This window comes from Fusarium vanettenii, assembly GCF_000151355.1.
Source record: "Fusarium vanettenii 77-13-4 chromosome 12 genomic scaffold NECHAsca_40_chr12_1_0, whole genome shotgun sequence".
NCBI lineage: Eukaryota > Fungi > Ascomycota > Sordariomycetes > Hypocreales > Nectriaceae > Fusarium > Fusarium vanettenii.
Window position 1 is genome coordinate 266,052 of NW_003315847.1, and position 16,685 is coordinate 282,736.

Sequence of the window (16,685 nt, forward strand, 5' to 3'; positions counted from 1 at the left end):
GTATCATATTGGCCGCCAAATGAGATGCTGAGGCAGGGATGACTGGTTCATAGAGAACTACATTAATAATTTTGGCTCTGATCGTCATCTGAGACGTGCTTTTCAGGGCTGCATTAACTTGACGCCTTATTGCGTGCTTTTCAGTGAGTCTTAGGCTTCGCTGTGATGTACACTAGCACCCTTAGCATCCCCTCCATGCAGCACTGCCTCTTTGACATCCGGGTCCAGCACCTCAATCCGAGTCTGTTTAAACTTCCGAAGTGGCACCTTCATCTCAAAGAGCTTGTCCACCTCCTCCAGCGTGCGATCCTTCATCTCAGGGACAAACAAGAAAGCAACAACCGTCATAACAAAGCATATTGAGCCGTAAATAAATCCAACCTTGCCGCCCAGACCTGCATAGTCGCTATTAAGCAGGTAGGGTAAAGTGAAGGATGTGACAAAGGTTGTGAGGATGGAGATACTGCAAGCGATCAAGCTCGTCTTTTCCTTGACACGGGCTGAGGTGACTTCGCCCAAGACAACGTAGGATCTGAGAAGTTAGCCTGCTCAAGATAAAAGAGGGTTCAACCTACAGAGGTCCCCATGAAACGCAGTACATGGCACTGAACAGACACATAGACGCCACCATCATCTGTCTGGCGGCATACGTGGGATCTGGAACCTTAGACACAATGGCGACGATATAGAGGAATGCGCCCATCAAGAAACCTCCCGTCAGCAGAATAGGCCTACAATATTTAGTGAGCACGCTGTAGAATTTCATCAAGATACATCGACTCACCGTCGTCCAAAACTGTCAACAACAAACCAGGTGCCGGCAGTGCCAATAACGCCGGCCACATTAGCCAAGACGGTAAACAGAAAGGCCTGTTTAACAAATCCATTTTGCTGGTAGAAAATGGCAGAGTACTGATTGGCGAATGCCTGGCCAGTAATCTGCTGTTCAAACATGGCGATAATGGCAGTGATGGTTCGGAGTCTGTTACGGCTGTCAAACACTTCGCTCCAATCACCCTTACTAGCGTTAGCGTGGTCGGCCTGGATCTCGGCCATCTCAACTCTGATGTCGTTTTCTGTCAATTTGCCTCGTAGACGTTGTAGGGACTCGAATGCCCTTGGTTCCTAAGTTAACAAGCGAAGCAACCGTTTGGCCAAAAATGATGACCATCTGGATAGTCGAGTTCATCAACCCGCGAAGCTCCTTGGGCGAGCACTCTGCCTGGTAGATGGGCACGACGACGATGCAAAAGCCCGTCATGGCAAAGTTGACGACTCTGCCAACCGTGAACTGAGCAGCTGAAAAGGCTGCCGTTTGTAGAGTAACTCCTACAAGTGAGATGCAGGCAAGTATCAAGATGGCCATCTTTCGTCCCCAGCGCTCAGAGACAGAACCGCAGGTGATGGCACCAACGAGCTTGCCAAAAAAGGGAGTCGAAGTCATGATGGATGAAAGGTAGCTAGGCAACGCGTAAAGGTCTTTGTCGTCATTGTATCTTCCGAATCGCTTGGCGAAGGCTGGCCCTGGTTGTCAGTTGAAGCGCCGGGATTATAGGGAGGTGGCTCACGCTGCATGGCCTGGACGCCTGCAAAGTTGCCGACATCAAAGCCAAAGTTGAAGGCACACAAAGCCATGTAACTAGGAGACTGTTAATAGGGCTGTGCCAGAGAAGTTGATCAATACTGACATGGTGATGAATGCGATCATCGGTGTAAAGAAGAGGAACTGCTCTCTCATGGAGAGACTTGGCCCTTCCGTTACAGCGCCGGGAGCCATGTTGTTGGATCGTTTGTAGAAGAGTCGATTTGGGACACTCTTGATAGCGACAGGATATGAAGTTGAACTGTCATGCGAAAATCTTTGAGTTCTGACCTTGTTTAAGTATTCATTGTCAAATGGCCATTCTCCGCAAGCGTAAAATCCGGGGTCTGGAGACGAGCTGAGCCATCTGGGGTAAGGGGAAGGCGACTGCCTGCACCTCAGTTACCCACCGCGTGAGTAAAGGAGGAATGGAGAGGTCGCAGCCTGTGAGCTGCGGGCTATGCACGTCTACATGGTCTCCTTAGGATCATGAGTTGACGCTTGGGTGCACGTTTCCGGAGCTAGGATGCCCTCTCCCGACGCTAATGTGCGCTCCTCCGCCGAGAGAGTTCGCTTTGCCGCTATTCTTCCCGCCCTTCCGAAGACCGAGTTTCGCTACTCCACAGACACCATCATCCTTTGTCTCATAGCTCTGTCTCGTGCCTCCAATTGGACCATGGTCTTTGTTGGACCCTCGGTTCTGGCTGAATACAAAGGAGCCATGGGGGCCATCTCGTCCCCATGGTCTCCTGCCTAGCATGACACCATTCCGATCCAAAATGGCGAACACACGTCCCAACTTTCTCGTCATTGTCGCCGACGACCTCGGCTTTAGTGACTGCGGTTGCTTTGGATCCGAGATCCAGACTCCCAACATCGACGCACTGGCAGCAGAAGCCAACGGTATCCGCCTCACAAACTATTATGTAGCGGCTGCTTGCTCTCCCACGCGTTCAATGCTGATGACCGGCACGGATCATCATATTGCGGGATTGGGAGAGCTTGCAGAGTTTACGCGGAGCTCTGTTGGACAGCCGGGACATGAGGGATACTTGAATGAGCGTGTGGTTGCTCTTCCTGAGCTCCTCAAGGATGGCGGCTATCACACAATCATGGCTGGAAAGTGGCATCTCGGGTTGAAACCAGAGCATCATCCAATTGCTCGCGGGTTCGTTCGCTCCTTTGCCCTGCTCCCAGGCTGTGCGAATCACTACGGTATGCCACTATCGCATCATTGGACCATCTATAGCGACTAACCTCGCGATCCAAGGTTACGAGCCCCAGTACGACGACCCTGACAACGAGCCGCACAAGTTCTTCGAGACGGCCACCCGAGCGCTGCATGTCGAGGACGATAAATTCGTTGAGAAGTTGCCAGACGGATTTTACTCATCCGATGCCTATGGCAACAAGATAATTGAATACCTCTCATCGCGGACCAAAGAAGAGAAGCAAGAGCCATTCTTTGCATACCTGCCATTTTCTGCGCCTCATTGGCCTCTTCAGGCTCCAAAGGAGGTAGTCGACAAGTACAAGGGTCAGGGACCTGACAAAACCCAAGGAGACATAGTAGCTAACCATGAGTAGGCCAGTATTCGGATGGACCGCAGGATTTGAGACTCAAACGCCTCCAACGATTAAAGGACATGGGTCTCGTAGACCAAGACGTCCAACCTCATCCTGTGGTTCAATGCCCAGGCGAACCCGGTCAGTGGGAAGACATGCCCCAGGACGTGCAGGAGAAATCAGCCCGTGCAATGGAAGTCTACGCCGGGATGGTTGATCGAATGGACTGGAACATCGGTAAGGTCCTTGAATATCTGAGATCTACTGGAGAGTATGACAACACCTTCATTCTCTTCATGTCCGACAATGGAGCTGAGGGTGCCTCGTATGAGGCTCTACCAATCCTCGGCGATGAGGTTGTTGCTCATATCGCCAAGTACTACAACAATGAATTGGGCAACATCGGCCGGGGTGATTCCTTTGTGTGGTACGGATCTCAGTGGGCACAGGCTGCCACCGCTCCATCTCGGCTATTTAAGCAGTACTCTACTGAGGGAGGCTGCCGAGTGCCGCTGGTGATCCGGCCCCCACCTAAGCGATCAGACACAGCTTCAGCCGTCACCAACGCCTACTGCACAGTCATGGACATCGTTCCCACATTCCTCGAGCTCGCTGGCCTGAACCATCCGGGCATGAGTTATAAGGGGAGGGAGATTGCGCCCCTTCGAGGCAAGAGCTGGCAGCATTTCATCTCAGCCCTTGAGTCGAAAGCCCCGAGCTCTACTGACGAGGACTTTATGATTCACGGGGAAGAATATGTAACAGGATTTGAGATCAGTGGATCAGGAGCCCTTCGAAAGGGCCACTACAAACTAGTCTTTGTACCAGCTCCACGCGGACCCCAAAAGTGGGAGCTCTTCAACGTCAAGGAGGACCCAGGTGAGACAAAGGACTTGAGGGAAGCGGAACCAGAGCGGTTCGATGAGATGATGAAGCTCTGGGAGGAGTACAAGAAGGATGTGGGTGTTATTGGTGTGGCGGGAGAATACCCCGAGGCTATCCTCGGTAGAACGGTTCCTATTAAGGATGAGTTTGACGATCCGTATGGATGGATCAAGTTTATGGGAAAGCCAGATAGGGTACCTGCGCATCTGAAACATGTCGTGCCAGTGTAAAAAGAGATTCAAATAAGGGTAGACTCACTGATCAGCGACATCCATGTAAAGCTCGCGAATAACTCAAGGCCTGGACCATCTCGTATGCCGGTTATAGGTGACCAAACACCCGAACCGAGCAATTCCTCTTGACCAGGATCATCTGTCCAGTCCATTCCATCGAGCGGTCACGTGGCATCGCGTCGGTCCCTGGGCGGGGGATCTTGTGGTCTCCCTTGGCTATCGGTCGACTTGACATTCTTCAATTCGGTCAGGAACTTGATGTTCTCTCACGTCTAGCTTTCCATGAAATTTAAGTACAAGGAACGAAGAAACCGAGTTTGGCAGTCTTTGATGAGATGGAACTCTTTAAGTCTCCGCGTCCGCAATTGGGTGAGCTCAATCTAAGCTCCAACAGCAAGACTGTGGCGGTTAACACTGGCAGCTTGCATGATATGCCGCTCTCGAAAGGTATGATCTGAAATACAGTCTCTCAATCATTTGTTGACTAGACACTATGTCAAATGTGACAAAGCTCCTTCGGGATGTGCAAGATGTCGCCGAGTAGGCGTTCAGTGTCCGGGCTACGAGTCACAAGGGGCGGAAAAGGCCTCAGAAGAAATTGACAAAATTTACAAACGTGCTGGCTTGGAGCGGAGAAAAGCTGGCTCCTGCGATGAGTGTCGCACTGCCAAAGCAAAATGTTCACAGACCAAACCTGATTGCCGAAGATGTCGGATGAGGGCGTTAACTTGCACCTATTCGGGTTCCAAGTCGGGATCAGAACAAGGAGCTGCGGATGCAACAGTATCACCAGAAGGTCCACCATCCGGGGTGGCATCAAGAGATAATACCTGGTAGGCACAACGACCCTCTGGGAACTCAGCTAATCAGTTACAGGCTGCATCAGTTGACTCTTCCTGAAAAGTGTCAGCTCAAGACCCTAGCGGGATCCTACTTCAACCACGTACATCCTCTCCGAAATCTTGGGTTCATCCACAAACCCTCTTTCATGAAGGCGATCGATCAGGGCACGACGGTAGCCGAGTATGGCGAGGCCGTGGTGTACCTTGTCTGTGCGCTTGGAGCACGATACATGCAAGTTTCTTGGACGCAGTCACTTATGCAGGCTAACATGGTTTATTAGGCCGGCGCCAAAGGCTCACGGAAACCTCTCCATGTCGGATGTTCCAGGCATTCAATGGGGGCGTCGAGCTAGACAACTCGTGCGATGCCTCACCTGTAGCCCTTCGACAAAGAACTTGATGGTGTGCCTGAATGCCTTTCAACATCAGGTGGTTCAAGACTAACTATGAGCTAGGCTATGGTGCTATACGCTGAATACGGGCTTCGCGTCGGTGATAATGCGTTTGTGTACATGCTTGTTGGAAGCTGCACTCGCATGAGCCGTCTACTACGACTCGACACTGAAGATCCCCAAGAAGATTGAAATCCCCTCTCACCGCAACAGTTGACAAAAAGAGAGTCAATAAGAAGACTCATGTGGTCTTGCTATGTCCTAGACTCGTTTGTGGGCGCAGGCGTCGACGGAAACCTAAGCTGGGCCGCAAATGTGCCAGCTCTGCCCCTCGCCTGCTCAGAGAAGGACTTTATCTATCAAGAAAAGTCAATTCCAGTATATGCTGAGGTCGAAAAATGGGTACATCTTCTCAGTCCCACTAGTTTGGGAGGCAATATCTGTAGAGTTATCTACTTTAGGACCCAGGTTCTCCGGCAAGACCACTAGAAGACCCACTGCTTGCGGCAAAGTGTGCTAACATGAAGGGATTTAGTCACATACGTAATTACGACATACAAGATACCTCACAGATAACCCCATGCGACAAAAGCTCGACTTTTCTGCAGCTCTTGAGTCTGCTTGCAGCTTGGTATGAGAAGCTACCTGACTTTCTCGCCTTCAACGACCTAAACATTTACATTCACAAGGAGCAATACACCCTTGGACCATACTTCTTCCTTCACCTTGCCTATCATGCATGCGTGTTTGATCTCACAAGAGTTACGCTCCCCGGCTATAGCTTCCCCCTATCTTCTGCGTTCTTCCAAGTTCCCCAGGATTTCACTCTCAAGTATCGTCACGAGGCTTGGTACCATGCTTGCTGCGTCTCAGAGCTGCTGGAAACTGGGCTGGAGTGCGGTACTGGGACCCTGGATGATCATTTTACGTCAACGGCCGCTTTTGAGTCTACCAAGATTCAAGTAATTTATCTTACCACTATGGCAAGTGGGTCCCCAAGGCTCTACAGCGAAGGTATGGCCAACATCAACACCAACCTCAGAGTCCTCACCGAGACCCATCCATATCCAGACATGCCCAATGTATATGTCAGTTACCTATGCCGCGTAAGTTGATAGGTGACTAATTCTTCCAGCTATCCGCAATAATTCCGTTTTTGCATCGGTTTGGCTTCTCAGATATCGCGACCTACTGGCAGCAGTTCCAGAACACGGTCTTGCTCGCCCCGTCGCAATCAACAGACGACAACTCCGAAGTAGTTGGCCCTGTGGAGACGGCGTTTCTTAACCAGATCGCAACGTTTCGTCTCGCGCGTCGAGAGATCACAGAAGACGAACGGAGAACAGGCACATGCACACCCTGGAGTTTCTCGTCAGCTCCGCCCAGTCCTCGACCCGAACAGTCTAGGCTTGGGCAAACCCTGGGGTCTCCCTCGCAACCGTTTGATGAGTCAGGTCTTCATATGCTCGCACTGGCAGGTCAGTCTCAGAGCGAGGCTGTGGCAAGCCAGCTTACTCCTATCATAATGCCTGGGGCGGTATCATCCGCGGATACAACGCAGGGTCTACTTTTGGACCAGGAACAGTATTTCCGCATGGCAGAGGAGATCAGTGATTACATGACATGGGATATTACTCTCGCTTCTCAATTTGACTTTCCGGTGGAAGACTTCTTCTCCACTCCACGGCAGATAGAATGAGTCGCGCAGCGAATGCAGGCGATCTCAGAGACAATGACGGCTCAATTATATATTAAACCTTCTCCTCTGTATTAATAAAGGTGACTCCCTCATCAAAACCTACCAGAATTGCCGTTGCAGCTGTAACGGAGAATAATAACGCAGATGAATATCCCTTGCCCCCCTAAGAGTTTGTTCCACAAACATAGGAAGTGTTCACAATTTACTGACATCCCCACAGTTCAAAGCAAATGCCAACCACTTTGTGAGAGGCCATCCGCATCCCTGCTGTTGCTCGAGGAGCCGTGGCACTAGATGACCATCTACCTCATTATGGTTACCCTAGTAGCTGCTTTAGCCGTGGTACTTGGGGTTGCTTGGTCGGTGGTCGAGGAAGACATGCAGGGTGCGTTTGCCATTTCCGGGACATGGATAACTTTGAAGCCCTTGACGCTGCGGTAAATCGCAATTCGAGATGTTTGCTGTGATGGAGGACCAAAACATGTTGGAGAGATATCTAGATATACACAATCTTTGGCGTAATGGCGTTAGGAAACAAGATAACTTTTCGACAGGGGACTATTAGCACGGCTGGACTTCTTCGTCTCTACAAAAGTGATGTATAACTGATCAAAGCTTCCAATCCCGGTCAACATCTCTCTCGATCCTCTGAAAAACGTTGACACCCTGCTTCCCCAAGGCAGTGCCTACGGCTACCGCTTTTGCACCGACCGCTCTCATCCTCCGAAAGCCATCACCATCACGAACCCCACCAACTCCAATGATAGCAATATGTTTCAATTCTTCGGTTTGAGTAAGAAACCTCCGCAAAGTTGACACGTTTCCGAGAGCGAGAGCGTGCAGCGGCGGACCAGCCATGCCACCGACACCCAGGTTTGGCAGCTGGGGCGTCAGGTTGTTTCCACCATCTTGTTCGAGGATGAGGCAAGATCCGAGGGTGTTTGTGGCAGTGATGAAGCTGATGGAAGACGCTGCCGGTACGAGCGTGTCAATCAAGGAGGCGAACTGGCCCTCGTACGTGTAAGGTGGTGTTTTGATCCCAATTGGAATTGCAGGGTTCTTGGGCAGTATGGAAAGATATTTCTCAAGAGCTGCGCCGTGATACGCAGGTGGCGGGGCTCCAGGTATGTTTGGGCAGCTCAGGTTGACTTCCATCGCCAGAGGGAAAGGCAGGACTTTCGAAGTGGACTCGAGCAGCTCATAGGAAGCTAGAATATCTTCAGGTGAGCCTGTGACGCTTACAATGAAGGTCTTCTTCAGCGTTGGAAGCCGGTCGCCAACTTCCTTGAGGAACTTGATGTATCCTTCCAAAGGGATTGGACTGTAACCGAGATTGTTCAGACTGGCTGTTGCATTCTCTGTGTGGCCGGCAGGAGGAACTTGGTTCGAGGAAGTTCCCTCGTCTGGCTTCGCCGTAGCAGGGTCAAAGAAAAGATATCGATGGTTGGCATCCTGGTGGTCGAAGCCCTTGATAAGAGACGTCCTTGTCGTGACAGCACCTGTGGATGGGCAAGCGGCCAGAGCCATGAGATCATTAAGGTCTGTAGCCCATGGCGTCGCCGAGTTTAATAACGGAGGGTCAATAGTCAGACGAACAGGCATAGTTGCGGTGTTTGTGGATGATTGTTGAGGGTGAGGGGTTCACCGTGTTGCATTGAAGTCAAAGATAAAGGTCGTTGATAAGGTTGGGCGGTTATGTAATCTTGGTGGTGGGACTGGAATGGCGATAACCTCGGCACCGCCAAATGCGCTGATCTCCGACTGTACAGCATAAATCTACCTATGATTGACTTTGAGGTACTTTCGGAGCTTTAAGAGGTTCCAATGATCACTAAAGAGAAAAGCCGAGAACCAGAAATGGGCAAGGGTGGTCCATCGAGGGCTAGGGGGCGGGATATCACAACTGGAGAGAAAACGTAAAGAAGTCCCAATGAGGTCATATTGAGAAAAATAAATACTTGTCTATTTGATGCATCCGATCCCTCTACAAAATCGCCGATGAGAAAGCTAGCTTAAGTAATCTCCAAGACGCCACCAACAGCTTAGACCTTCTGCAAGGCAAGACCATCAAAGTACCAATCAAGCTCAGAACCGCTCGAGGAAATTTTGAACATGAATGAAGCCTCACCACCCTGGCCCTCAGGCACAGTGAACCTAGTGTAGAACTGATGCCACCCCCAGATGTACTCGGCCGGATACTCGGGGAAAGCCTCATGGATGGTCTGATCGCCGCGGTAGATGACAGTGCGGATCAAGTCGAAGGGCTCAATGTCCTTCTTGTTGGACTTGGCGAGGAATGTGATTCGGTAGGAGGAGCCAGGCTCGAGGTGGAAAGTGGGCAAGTATTTGACTTTGACGACGCCTTGATTGGCGACTTCTAGGACGCGAAGGGCCCAAGAGTCTGGCTGTTGGATGTCGAAGTAGAAGTCGCCCTCCTTTTCCATATATAGACCCCACTTCTCGACATCTCGGTCCTCAAAGTCCAAGTTGAAGAGGGTATCGGCTGGTGTAATTATTAGCATCTGGTTTAATAGTGTGAGGAGCATGCACTCACCGTTTGTACATTGATAACACTCGAGTTGAGAAAAGTAGCTACCGCTGGCCTCATCCCGGTGTCCGACAGAAGAAAAGTCTCCGGAAAAGAGTTGGCAAAAGCCGGATTCGGGTCGAAAGTTGAAAAAGGTGCATGAAGGAGTCTTGGCACAAAGATCGGCGCATTGGGATACTCGGGGGATGTTTTGAGGATCACCAATCTTGCCAGAGACGTTGTCAATGTAGCCTTGCTTTGAACAAGCCAACTTGCTTGGGCGGGCGTTAAGGATGGAGCAGTAGGGCTCAGAGTCTCGAGGGAGGACGGCTGCGCTAGCTCCAAAGAGGAGGCCAGCGAGGGCTGTTAGGTATTGAGATGATCGCATGACTAAGTTTGTCCGTGTAGAGGTAATGGAGATGAATGTTGGTTGCTGAATGATACTGCACTGTAAAAGTCGAGTCTATAGCATTTATATACAACTTCAAGCTCTCCCATCCGCCTGTTGTTAAAATGCAAGTACGGCCATCAAGTGTACAACTGCGCCTCACAGCCCATCGGGCTCCGAGTAAGCGGACTACTAGCTGAGATTGAGCAAGCCACATTAATGCTTCATCTGGCCCGCAATCAGCCAGTAACGAGATTGTGTGACAGTGTTGAGCCCAGCCACACGACAAAGGCCGAGGGCCTGAATCCGCTTACTTGCAGGGGTTGAAAGGTCGCCGACCTGCGAATGCATGCACGATCGGCCAAGTCCGTGTGCGGCCTCTTTTCTACCAATACCAAGCATCGCAAAATCTGGGCTCAATACTCGATTACTAGTCAAACATGGAAGCTGCTGCGCAAGCAGAGGCACGTATGCCGAGGAGTGGCCGATTATGAATCAAAGAACTATTGCATTTCATCAACACTACCATCGTCACAAACGAAGAAAACTATAACTAAAGTGTCCCAAAGTCGTCGCCAATTTCCAGTCGCAGTACTCTTCACACAAACAAAAGTCTTGCACATAAATCTTAAGCAGTCCGAGTCATCTTGACCTTGCTCAACCCAGACCCACCATCATCCCTCGTCGAGCTAACAGCAAGCTCAAACTTGGTAGTGGCACCAGCAGCAGCCGCAATATTGACAGTTCTAGTCCTGATACCAGTGTTCCATGCAGTCGTTCCAACCTTGCGGATGCTCCATTCGATGCCTGGGTCGGCTTCAAACGTGACACGCATCTTTTGGCCGGCCTTGATGGAGAAGATGTTGATAGCGCCCTTCCAGGCTTTGCCTGTGACTGACTTGGAATAGGTACCGCCTACTTTGGCGACGTTGACCAGAGGGTGAGTGGTTGTGGGTGGCCCCCCTAGTTTGAGAGGAATCTTCTGGCCGTTGGGGTACTTGATGGTCTGGTCCCTGCATGCAAGGACAAACCGATGCCACAGAGCAGACGTAATCTTTGTGTCTATCGACAGCGACTTCCGCTCGAGTTCGTAGGTTGCCTTGTTAGGATGCCCCTTCATCCAGTTGTTGACATCATTTGGAGACCATCCGCCTAATCTATCGGCAAAGTGGAAGAAGAGGGCAGCAGCCTCATCGTTCTGGTAGAGAGGGATTCCGAATTGGTACTCTTCGGGGTAGAGGCCACGGTTCATGATAGCGTTGGTGGTAGGATAGGCAAGCCCATCAAAGTAGCGAGCAATGCCCTGACGCCACCATTCATTTCCCTTTGTCCAAGTAGTGACAGTCGGACGATGGAACTGCTCGACACACTGGTACATGCCCTTGATGACATCCTTCTGAATAGCCAGAAGAGGGTATTTGCTAGTGCCAGGAGGAAAGTCGATGATCATGTAGCAAGGGTCCTTGGTGCCGAGGTTGTTGTCGTCGACTTGAACGATGTCGCCGAGTACGCCCGAGACAAAGCCGATGTGAATCTTGAGAGGACCAGCCATTGATCCAAAGATTCCGACGCCTTTCTTGATAGCATCAGCAACACCGTTGACGATTTCGCTGTATCGAGGCTCCTTCTGCCATTGTCCAGGAACTTGGTACAGACGAGCAGTTATGGAACCTCCTGTGATCGTCCGAGTCCAAGCATTGCTGCAGGTACTCCCAGCAAGATCCTGTGCGCTCTGGGGAAGAGGTCCTTTCCAGACAGGGCAACTGAACAACTGGCGGGTCCACCATTTGCTCCAGTCGACTTCGAAGCCGGGGAGGAGAGTCGGGCCGGCTGGTTCGGGGGCCGGACTTGCAGCGGTAGGGGCAAGGCCAGTAAGGGCCGCCGCGGCGATGGCGAGGAGCCGGAGGGAGTTGACCATGGTGAGTTGGATCAAGAGTGGGTGACAGTGTCAAGTTGAAGGTCTCATAGGCGACAAGCTAGAGAAAGAAATATAGGAAGAGGAACGAACACTGCGTCTCTCGTGAGTATTTTAACACCTCATTGTCCTTTGCCAAGAACTCTAGGCTTCAACTATTTTTACTCAACCGCCTAAAAAAATCAAGCTTAAATTTCCAGGGTCTTCTAGTGTATCCTCACGAGAAGCCACCACGTCTCCATCCAAGGCAGAACGCCGTTAGCATTGGCCCATGCTTAAATATCGTGGCGGCGCCTCACTCGAATGCCGAGTTGCACTGCAGCTTCTGGTTGGTTGATGTTTTCAGCCTTGGACGCTACTTGTGAGGGCTGAGACGCGTCCTGGCAATCTCCGTTGAGTTGCGGAGGGCGGTGGACACGAGAGCACAGAGTCACACGGGAGCAGCTTTTGGTCATTATTAGAAGAGATAGAATGGGTTGCCTTGGACCTCTTCCAGACTCTAAATCACGATGGCTTGGGTGCCTACTCTGTATAAATGACAGAAATAATGGCCATCGATTCAGCAACGGGAACATGCGACACTCACTGTGAACAACGAGAGATGGGTCCGTCCCAATCAGGCAGCTACATAATGAAAGAGGCGCACCGATTCTCCTCAAAGGATCGTTTTGCTGGGTAGCATCATAGTCGCCAAGCTCTACCTTGTTCCACGCAACTCCTAATATCCGTTCAGAAACGGATCTCGCGGCGTTTGGAGGCCTTGAATCTGGGAATCAGGCGCTGGTAATGAGTCTTGGCGCATGCAGGTACTCAAAGCGCGTGCCCAAGGAGTGAGGGGTCGATACTTGTCACCATTCAGTGATGGTTGGGCTAAGAGGCTGAGCAGTGAAGGGGTGCCATACACAAGAATAGATCGCGAGTTGATATGGGCAATGAGACGGCAGCAACAAAGAAATCGTATCCAAGATTAAACCAACGGTTTCTGTCCCATCCAAAAATAGTACTTCTCGTATGCATGAATCTCTGTATCGTAGAGATCCTTCCTCGCCGCCGCTAAGAATGCCTCGATGTCCTTGGTCTCCATAATCCGGCGGAACGGTTTTGCAGCCATGGCTCCAAACATATCTTCCACAGCGGTCCGGCAGTACAATCCTATTAGTCGTAGCTTCTGATCCTATTTGTGCCTTTAATTAGCAGGGTGAGCAACTGCAGGACGAAGGGGAACTTGCCTTTGCCCACGCTCCGATGGGCACCTTCAATACTATGCATCCCACGTTGATGAAGCCAACATTTTGTAGAAGCTCGCCGAGTTTCTCTCCAGCTCTGAAATTCATGCCGAAACTTCTCACAGCAGCTTCAGCCGTGTCAAAGAATTTGCTCAAGGAAGAGTCGAGCGGAAGCGATCCATCATCGCAGTTGGCACGAGCATCGAGCTCTTGTATTTCAATCCACCCTCCTGGATTAAGATGTCTGTAGACTGCGTTCAGTGAATATTCAAGAACGAGCTTAGTCAACTGGAGTAAGGGTATTGCATCTACTTACTCATACGCTTGTTGGAGAACTGTTGGTTGATCTTTTAACCACGGACTGATACAGCGCATGTGCATAAATTCATAGCCATCTCCAAGCATCCAAGAATCTTCTATGTCGTCGACAACGAATTTCAGGTTCGGTGGCACCCACAGGGGTTGTATAGGACTGAGGTCAACACCAACCACGGAAGCGCTGGGGTACATATCGGCCACTACAAGCATCAGATGTGTCCAGAAACTACGGGGCCTTTTGGGAGTCACCTTCAATGGCCCAGGAGCCAGTTCCAGTGCCCAAGTCGAGGATCTTCTGTGGGTTATTACCGACCGGGGCGAAGAATAACTTGCCGCTAGTCAGCGTTAGCGAGCCGCTCCTCCTATGTACACTGCAAGGACTCACTCGGTAAGTTCCAGCATCATTACATGCTTCATATCATCTCGGTTCTGCTCGGCATCATCATTTGGGATCGGGTACCTGGCAAATGTCAGGTTACACAATGGCAGGTGAGCTCGGCCTGAAACTCACGTCCCGTGCCGGTAGTGGTGATACTACCGGAGCATCAGTTCATTCTGCCAAGAAGGTACGGTATACAGGCGTAGCAATAAATACTCACCCGTCTTCCATTCTCATAAAAGTGCTGATATATACTCGAATTCAAGCTCGCAGCCTGAAAGCTGACAGACTCGGCGTCATAATCAGACGTGGGAAACTCGTCCACCTCATCGACCCGGTCCCGTGATTCGATTGGTTCAATAGTAGCAGCATGAGCAAAAGCCCCCGCTTCCATTTCGACGGTTAGACAGCTGGACAAGAGGTGAACAAATGGGGCTCGTTGGTGTGATGTACGACCATGTTTGCTGGTGCGAACCCCGCAGGCGGAAAATGGCTCAAGTGGGTGAGTTGTTTTAGTTGCATCAGAGGCGCAGATCCAGGTCTTGGCACCACGAGATGCAAAGGGGCAAAATAGCCAGCCTCGGCTTAAGGTCTTTGTTTCCGTAGTTGTACCCTGATGGCGTAACTCACGTATCTGGGCTTGAAATGCATAATGCCGTTGTATTTATGTCCCAGAAAAGATCTCGGTTAAGGTGGTCACGAGACTCTTGGGAGGTGGTCCGCAATGTCAGGCCACTCCTTGGAGCCCAATCAGGTTTGCAAAGACTCTACACTTCATCCACAAATTGTTCATGTGTGATAGAACATTCTATTATCATTCAATATAAAGATACATTTATTAAGAATATGCGGAACCTTCAGCATCGAGTTTCGAGTTGGCAAGTGCAGGGTAGGAGGCCATGTATGGGATCTTGGCATGCGTCGATTACCCAGTTATCTCCCTATAACTCCTTCTCACTTCGCTTATCTACTCAATGGCTTTTTCTTCCAGAGACCGATATAGTCTTGGAAAAATAGATTCAGAAATCGTGACTGGTTTTTATTGGTGGCTTTTCATGTTCTGATCGATATGTCACTAATGGTTGGCTGGCAAGATCATGACCTTTCGACAGACTTTATCTCCACCGACAATCAGCACTAATCTGCCTTAGGAACCAACAGTACATCTTTAACAAGATTCCTCAAACTTATCAAGCCCCAAACTTGTTTTGAATGGCAGATTGAAGCGACAAGGACAAGCCATCCACCCTCCAAAGTGTGGCGCATATGCAGCCTGAGTTGAACCATTTGGAATCCATCTCGGACTTTCATTGCTTCATTAAAAAAACATCTTTATTTAGGGTGTTTGCCAACGGCTGAGACCCTGCCGTCTTACCTGGATCCACAGCGTAAGCGCCGAGTCGCGTGGCTGAGCTCTGTGCTTACTCTTCGCAATCCAAGGACGAATCAAACATGGCCAACTTGCAGGGCATAAGCTATAGACCAGGTTCGTCCCTCGGCTATGCTTAAAAAGTAGCTTGAAGGATCAAACCGTCATCCTCGGCGTCAGCCGTGAGGCGCGGGTCTCCGCTTATGGGGGCTGGGGAGTCGCTTAGAACGGGAATAGCTTCAGGTACGCCAGCCTTCTTTTGACTAGTCTATGGACCTTTGGTGTTTTGAGGGGCATGAATCTGACAGTGATCTTTAAAAAGTGAGTTCTCTGTCAGCAGCTTACTTTTGGTCCCACACCATGCATTCCCTTACATGCCCGCCTTTTCCCACATATCAGATCGTCTAATCTTTGTTCTGTTTTTTTTTCTCTCTCTCTCCTTGTGTTTAGCGGAATAGACTCAGCGACTTCAAGATGGTTTCATCTGCCTTTTCTTTACTGCTTGGGTCGCTGGCCATTGGCGCCGTGACAGCGAAGCCCGTGTCTACTACTGCTACGACTGTGTCTTCTTGTGTCCCCGTTGCAACAACAGTTGCACCTGGAGATCCCACTGTCACCTTTATCACTCAGCGTGAGTATTACTTTCATCCCGAAAAAGGACGAATATCATGTGTCTAACTTCTTTCAAGCCGAGGAACGCGATGACGATAAAAAACCCAGCACCTCTCTCCACATCGACTTCGAAGACAACAACCTCGACCACTGGACCATCAGTTCCGACAAATCCTTCTCCTACAACATCGAACACCTGCAGACTCCCTACGGCGACTCACACGTGTTCAAGATAATCGAGCCTACCGCAGATGGTTACGCTTTTATCGACTACAAAGAGATCTTCAAGCTGGAAGAGAGCGCGCGTGGTTACAGGGTTGCCTTTACCGCCAGGTGCAGCTGGATCGACAAGGACGGCGTCACGGATTGGTCACCTATCGAGGTCATCCTCAAGCACAGCGGTAGCAGGTTGTTCGAGACTAGGCCTTCGAACGGCAAGGATCTGGGCAACGGCTGGGCTCGGTTTGAGGAGGAGCTCCAGAATGACGGCGTTACTGGAGATACCAAGTTGAGAATCAGAGTCAAGTCTACAGGTTGGTCGCTGCAATGGTACTTTGACGACATCGTAGTCGAGAAGATCGAGTAGAGGAGCTCATCTATTGACCCTCGACCCTCATGTAAAGTACCAAGAAGGCGCCTCAGGAGTACCGGGATTCTTGAAGCCGAAATGGATACCCTTGGAAGTTTCCCCTGCATTCAGATAATTTGTTTTCCGTCTACCTCGTTTAGTTGGTAGAGCCTTTCGTTTTCAG

General features: G+C 50.5%; 7 protein-coding genes across 7 annotated transcripts; 3 read left to right on the forward strand and 4 right to left on the reverse strand.

The window, feature by feature from the left end:
- Positions 1–150: 150 nt before the first annotated feature.
- On the reverse strand, positions 151–1,777 carry NECHADRAFT_87154 (uncharacterized protein; the record flags this gene model as incomplete). The annotated part of the gene is made up of 6 exons (XM_003041934.1): positions 151–532; positions 576–731; positions 785–1,107; positions 1,148–1,524; positions 1,569–1,639; positions 1,689–1,777. The coding sequence occupies 6 exons, from the start codon at positions 1,775–1,777 to the stop codon at positions 151–153; spliced, it is 1,398 nt and encodes a 465-aa protein (XP_003041980.1).
- Positions 1,778–2,361: 584 nt separating this feature from the next.
- On the forward strand, positions 2,362–4,279 carry NECHADRAFT_97519 (uncharacterized protein; the record flags this gene model as incomplete). The annotated part of the gene is made up of 4 exons (XM_003041876.1): positions 2,362–2,797; positions 2,853–3,119; positions 3,170–4,227; positions 4,259–4,279. The coding sequence occupies 4 exons, from the start codon at positions 2,362–2,364 to the stop codon at positions 4,277–4,279; spliced, it is 1,782 nt and encodes a 593-aa protein (XP_003041922.1).
- Positions 4,280–4,601: 322 nt separating this feature from the next.
- On the forward strand, positions 4,602–7,199 carry NECHADRAFT_87156 (uncharacterized protein; the record flags this gene model as incomplete). The annotated part of the gene is made up of 6 exons (XM_003041877.1): positions 4,602–4,713; positions 4,778–5,099; positions 5,143–5,318; positions 5,766–5,902; positions 6,073–6,606; positions 6,636–7,199. 6 exons carry the CDS (start codon positions 4,602–4,604, stop codon positions 7,197–7,199), a joined length of 1,845 nt encoding a protein of 614 aa, XP_003041923.1.
- Positions 7,200–7,808: 609 nt separating this feature from the next.
- On the reverse strand, positions 7,809–8,801 carry NECHADRAFT_87157 (uncharacterized protein; the record flags this gene model as incomplete). The annotated part of the gene is made up of 1 exon (XM_003041935.1): positions 7,809–8,801. The coding sequence occupies one exon, from the start codon at positions 8,799–8,801 to the stop codon at positions 7,809–7,811; it is 993 nt and encodes a 330-aa protein (XP_003041981.1).
- A 440-nt stretch (positions 8,802–9,241) lies between these two features.
- Positions 9,242–12,032, reverse strand: NECHADRAFT_87158 (uncharacterized protein; the record flags this gene model as incomplete). Its single annotated transcript, XM_003041936.1, has 4 exons — positions 9,242–9,702; positions 9,754–10,174; positions 10,429–10,499; positions 10,787–12,032. 4 exons carry the CDS (start codon positions 12,030–12,032, stop codon positions 9,242–9,244), a joined length of 2,199 nt encoding a protein of 732 aa, XP_003041982.1.
- Positions 12,033–12,932: 900 nt separating this feature from the next.
- On the reverse strand, positions 12,933–14,360 carry NECHADRAFT_64568 (uncharacterized protein). Its single transcript, XM_003041937.1, has 7 exons — positions 14,173–14,360; positions 14,085–14,107; positions 13,959–14,033; positions 13,823–13,908; positions 13,572–13,773; positions 13,259–13,499; positions 12,933–13,203 (listed from the first exon to the last, which is right to left on the reverse strand). Exons 1-7 carry the CDS (start codon positions 14,344–14,346, stop codon positions 12,997–12,999), a joined length of 1,008 nt encoding a protein of 335 aa, XP_003041983.1. The 5' UTR covers positions 14,347–14,360; the 3' UTR covers positions 12,933–12,996.
- Positions 14,361–15,795: 1,435 nt separating this feature from the next.
- Positions 15,796–16,519, forward strand: NECHADRAFT_87160 (uncharacterized protein; the record flags this gene model as incomplete). The annotated part of the gene is made up of 2 exons (XM_003041878.1): positions 15,796–15,952; positions 16,011–16,519. 2 exons carry the CDS (start codon positions 15,796–15,798, stop codon positions 16,517–16,519), a joined length of 666 nt encoding a protein of 221 aa, XP_003041924.1.
- Between the last annotated feature and the right edge of the window lie 166 nt (positions 16,520–16,685).

Coding starts and splice junctions, on each gene's coding strand:
- NECHADRAFT_64568 (XM_003041937.1), bottom strand. CDS start 14,346: ATGGAAGCGGGGGCTTTTGCTCATGCTGCTACTATTGAACCAATCGAA. Junction 14,034..14,084: donor CACCACTACCGGCACGGGAC/GTGAGTTTCAGG, acceptor GACATTTGCCAG/GTACCCGATCCCAAATGATG. Junction 13,500..13,571: donor GTTCTCCAACAAGCGTATGA/GTAAGTAGATGC, acceptor CGCAGTCTACAG/ACATCTTAATCCAGGAGGGT.